The following is a 3,139-nucleotide window of genomic DNA, read 5'->3' as shown; positions in this document are numbered from 1 at the left end:
CGTAAGGGGCACAGTTATACTCTGACATGCGTGGAGTCGGCACGAGTTGGAGATGACTCAATGGTACCCGGTTTTGTTGGGTTTTGTGTGAGCAGGCGGGTTCTAGTAGTGTCTTCCTGGCTGCTCGCAGAGAGGAAGGGGTTTGCTAAGGAATCTTCCTGTTCATGGTGCAGCCTACCAGGAGAGAGAGGATGTGAAGACTTGGCATTCGTTAGTCAATTTCCTTTATTTAACCCACATTTGTGTGCCCTCTACTTTGTACAAGATTTGGGATCACATGAAATAGGGAAGGAAACTTGAAAATAAGTATGTTTCTTGTTTGGGAGTTCCAGGGTCTGCAACGCTGAATGTACAATATTGACCTTAAACATCTGCCTGTTTCTGTGGAACCTTCTGTCTCACGAGTCACAGGCCAATTACGGAATGCAGGTGGTCAGGGCATTACTGTGCACGCAGGGTCCAGCTCTGCTCCCTGGAGAAGGTTCCAGAAGAAAACTCTCATGGGCAATTTCACCAGTTACCACCCCAGCTGTGTCCAGGTTGACTCTGACTCATCGCTACTGCATGTGTGTCAGTGTAGAACGGTTCCATGGGGTTTTCAATGGCTGAGTTTTCAGAAGCTGGTCGTCAGGGCTCACTTGCAAGGCACCTCTCAGTGGACTCAAACCTCCAAACTTTTGGTTAACAGCTGACTGTGTTAACCATTTGCACCACCAGGAACTCAGTCCACTGATTAGCAACCTTAATTCTACCTGCAGCCTTAATCCCCCCGCCATGAAACCTAATACACTCACAGGCTCCAGGGATTGGTATGTACACATGTTTGGGAGCATTCTCCTGCCGACCACACCCAGGAAGCAGGTACCTGGATATATCTAGCTAGGTGTGGGCACGTGTCCCTCCAGTCAGTGAATTGATAAGGAACTGAGTGAAACCTTCCTGAGTGCTGGCTGAAGATGTGACCTGGGCTGTAGAGTCCTGACTCCAGAGAGCATCTTTGCAGGTGTAAGGAGGTTAACAGGATGGTGGGCAACCAAGCAAATGAGAAAAGGACTCTTGAAGGAACATCTGGGACACACGAGCCATAAATGGTACCAGGAAGCCCCAAGGATCTCCCCTGACCTCCGGACTGCAAGGAGAGTTAGGTAAATAAAAGCCAGTGAGTCAAGGAGAAATTCCACAAGCTGTTTTGCAGAAATCCAGGAAAGACTCACCTCCTCATAAGATTCGTGCAAATCTCTTGACTGGCATATTTATTTTTGACCTAAGGTTTGTGGGGCAGGGAAGGGGAGAAGGGGCGTGACCACTGGGGTAGGCTGCTCTGTGGCCAGGCTCGGGCAGGAGAGTGACATCTCAGAGGACTCCTCCAGAGCCGGTTCCTGCCATGCACCTCCTGTGCACTGTGGTTCTGGCAGTCCTGGGGGCAGGTGTGTCCTGGGCAGGAGCCTCTTGCCTCCTGCTATTTCCCAATCCTGCCCCAGGCTTTTTCTGTGGCCTCAGCACCAGCTTTGGTCTCTGTCCCCACAGGGCACATGGATGCTGGCGTCACCCAGTCCCCGAGGCACCAGATCACAAGGGCAGGAGGGAACATGACCCTACAATGCTCCCAGGACATGAACCACCCCTACATGTACTGGTACCGACAGGACCCAGGACTGGGGCTGCGGCTGATCCACTACTCTACCATTGATGGTGGTACCTATGAAGGCGATGTCCCCAACGGGTACGGTGTCTCCAGATCTAACACGGAGCACTTCCTCCTCACGCTGGGGTCGGCCACCCCTTCCCAGACAGCTGTGTACTTCTGTGCCAGCAGTGTCTCCACAGCGCTGCATGGCTACCTCAGCTCCTCACAAAAAGGGCTTAGGAGGCCCCCGCAGCCCACTCACACCTGGGGACCTTGAAGCTGGGTGGCAGGTGCAGTGCCTCTGTTGTTGCTGAAGTCCTGCTCTAGGCCAATTTAGACCTGGGGATGGGACTCAGCTGTGTGTCCCTAGGCTAACGGGAAATGCACAGAGCTGCAGTATCCTGCCCCTAGCCCCTCGCCTGGCTCCCAAATGGTAGGACTTCTCCAACCCCGCTCGAACGCTCCCCCTGAGGGAAAGGGAGTTTGTAACTACAGTGACCAGTTAATGAGAGTGGACATATTTTAGTCACCATGGAATACCTGTGCGTTCTCCTAGCAGTGAAATCAGGAGCTGAACCCCCTGTAACAGCCTTGTGGATTCTGGAAACACGGGGAGACACTCTAGAACATATTACACTCTGGTGTTTCTGGAAGATGAGGCTGAGTCTCCTCTCATAAAGAAGATAAGAGGAACTGTTTCTGTGGCGTGGAGACTTGAGTGGCAGGGCTTTGCTGTGGGCTGTGCAAACAGAGTCCTTCATGGGGATGAGAGAATGCAGGGGACTTGGGTGTTTGACCATGGGAAGGAATAGGAGCTCCCAACTCAGGTACTGGTGCAGGTATCATTTCCTCTTCTGTGTCCCTAGACACCCCAGTGACTTCAAGCTTATCCAGGGCCAGCCGAGTCAGCCCCCGGTACCCATGCTGCCTAAGGATGGGGATGCTGAGAAGTGTGGCCAGGAAGGTGGCAGACAGGGACACCTGGATCATGGGCTCCTCTTCTGTCGGGGATTTGAGGTGTGACACAATGAACATCCCTGGCAGATGGGGCGAGGATGAGGGAGAAGATGCACTTAGGGACGTGGTGCTCAGTTTCATTGTCCAGATAGCCCTGGGGCCCTAGGCCAGCACCCATGAAGTAATGTTTTTGAAAGGAGCTTTACGGTCATCCAAGTGTGTTACAATATGATCAGGTTTCCTGAAGCCGGGGGGACTGATTAGACAGTTATGGTCACCTGCCTTGGGGTGAAAGGGACAACCCCTCCTCTGCTCATGTCCAGAAAGTCCCAACTCAGCAAATCCTCCAGACCTGCCCAACTCACCATGGGCTCCAAGATCCTGTGCTGGGTGGCCCCCTGCGTCCTGGGAGCAGGTGAGTCCCTGCATGTCAAGTAGTTCCAGTCTGTGTGTGTGTGTGTGTGTGTGTGTGTGTGCACGCGCGTGCATGCGCACATGTGTGCATGCATGGGGGGCATGTGTGAGTGTGCATATGTGTGCATGTATGGTGTGTAT

General features: G+C 53.0%; 1 gene segment (V, D, J or C); it reads left to right on the top strand.

The window, feature by feature from the left end:
• The first annotated feature begins 1,287 nt into the window (after window positions 1-1,287).
• Window positions 1,288-2,650, top strand: LOC135232286 (T cell receptor beta variable 6-5-like). The segment is given in 3 exon segments: window positions 1,288-1,427; window positions 1,528-1,870; window positions 2,494-2,650. Coding segments are annotated over 3 exon segments (543 nt in total).
• The last annotated feature ends 489 nt before the right edge of the window (window positions 2,651-3,139 follow it).

Source organism: Loxodonta africana, chromosome 8 (assembly GCF_030014295.1).
Source record: "Loxodonta africana isolate mLoxAfr1 chromosome 8, mLoxAfr1.hap2, whole genome shotgun sequence".
NCBI lineage: Eukaryota > Metazoa > Chordata > Mammalia > Proboscidea > Elephantidae > Loxodonta > Loxodonta africana.
The sequence above is the reverse complement of the archived record's forward strand: the minus strand, read 5'-3'. Positions and strand labels throughout refer to the sequence as shown.